Below are 1,479 nucleotides of genomic sequence, written 5' to 3'. Positions count from 1 at the left end.
TTGTGTCGGACATTACAGTAACTGGTAGCTGGGAACACAGCAGCTAAGGCAAGATCCACACTTTCAATTAACTTTCAGTCTCGTGGAATAGACGAGTTGAGGAATTGAGAGGCGCCAAAATGCTCGTCCTTTCTTTAAAGTAAATCTAACTTAAGAGAAGTTGTTGGGTTAGGGGCCAAGTGTAAATGTATGTCAATCGAACAGTTCCTAGAATTAAAATCAGTTAACTGATCCACAGTATCTACGGGAGCCACGATCCTAGGGTTACCGAACGGCAAACCCAGACACAGCGCGTAGCCACCTCTCCCTGCTTCCAAGCGCAGAGGACGCCCTGTCCCTGGGCCTCCGCGAGGCGCGCGCGGGGGACCAAGCCCCCCGCGGGACAAGCGTCCTGCACTCCCGGCCCAGGCACCCTCTTCTCGCTTTCTATTCCAGGCGGCCAAAACCAAAACCTGCACCGAAACCAACCACTTCCATCCATTGGAAAAGCCCTCCCTGCTGAGCGTGGTTGTGCAGATCAAGTGCAAGGCTGCTTAGCACGGTGGTCAGAGCGAGTGTGGAGAACAAACTTTGTTACGTGTTGTTAACTTGGTTGGAGCAAGGCGATTCTAGGCAGGGAGACTACAACTGTACGCAGCCTTTTCATATAAATCGTTTTAAAAGACACGGAAGCGGGGACGTCTCTCCTGGGGCTTGAGAACAAACAGGAGACTCCAGCAGGACGGTTTCAGCAGGTGGCCAGCCGGCTGCATCCCGACCTCCTCCGCCCCTGCTCGCCTCCGTTTGGATTACGGCTTCCGCGCGGCCGGAGGGGAAGCATCCTCCACGCTGCCAACTCGCATCAATGGGATCCCTCCGGTGGCAAATGCCCCCTCCCGGCAGGCGAGCCCTCGGACGGCCGGGCCCGTGGCCGTGGCCGCGCCCTCTAGGTCCCGGGCGAACCCGCACCGCCAGCTCCAGCCCAGACCTCTGGCCCACGCGGCGCCCCTCCGCGCCGGGGGCAGCTGCACCCCCGCAGCCGCGGCCGCCGAGGAGGCGGGGGAGGAGCCGCGGGGGGCGGGCGGGCGCGGCGCGGGGAGGGGAAGGGGTTCTCGCGCGATTGGGCGAGGTTTCCGGTGTTGTGACTGAAACCCGTCAATATGGCGGCGATCGGCCGCGGCCGCTCTCTGAAGAACCTCCGAATACGAGGTAAGCCCGCTGCAGCCCTCACTCCCAACCGCCCGGCGTCCGCCACCCCTAGCACTTGCTTCCCCTGGCCCTGGGTGGGGGGAGCGAGCCGGGGCGCTGGCCGGTGCCAGGGCAGCCGCAGCTGGCCTGCGAGCGAATCCTAATTGGGGCTGTGTGTCTGTTTCGCGCAGGGCGGAATGACAGCGGCGAGGAGAACGTCCCGCTGGATCTGACCCGAGGTAACGCGGAGCGCCGCGGGCGCCGGCGAGGGCGCGCTGCTGGGGAGGGGCCGGGCCCGGGGCTGGGGACCCG

At 63.2% G+C, this 1,479-nt stretch overlaps 1 protein-coding gene across 2 annotated transcripts in view; it reads left to right on the top strand.

Moving 5' to 3' along the window:
• The first annotated feature begins 1,108 nt into the window (after positions 1 to 1,108).
• Positions 1,109 to 1,479, top strand: part of RICTOR (RPTOR independent companion of MTOR complex 2) — a 138,167-nt gene continuing 137,796 nt past the window's right edge. For both annotated transcript variants that reach the window (XM_003792948.3, XM_003792949.3), the window contains exons 1-2: positions 1,109 to 1,188; positions 1,359 to 1,406. In XM_003792948.3, coding sequence (XP_003792996.1) covers positions 1,140 to 1,188; positions 1,359 to 1,406 — 97 coding nt within the window. In that variant the 5' untranslated portion in view covers positions 1,109 to 1,139. The remainder of the gene's footprint in view (positions 1,189 to 1,358; positions 1,407 to 1,479) is intronic.

This window comes from Otolemur garnettii, unplaced genomic scaffold (genome assembly GCF_000181295.1).
Source record: "Otolemur garnettii isolate 467f Iridium unplaced genomic scaffold, OtoGar3 scaffold00063, whole genome shotgun sequence".
In the NCBI taxonomy this organism is placed as follows: domain Eukaryota; kingdom Metazoa; phylum Chordata; class Mammalia; order Primates; family Galagidae; genus Otolemur; species Otolemur garnettii.
This window is presented reverse-complemented; position numbering and strand designations above follow the sequence as displayed.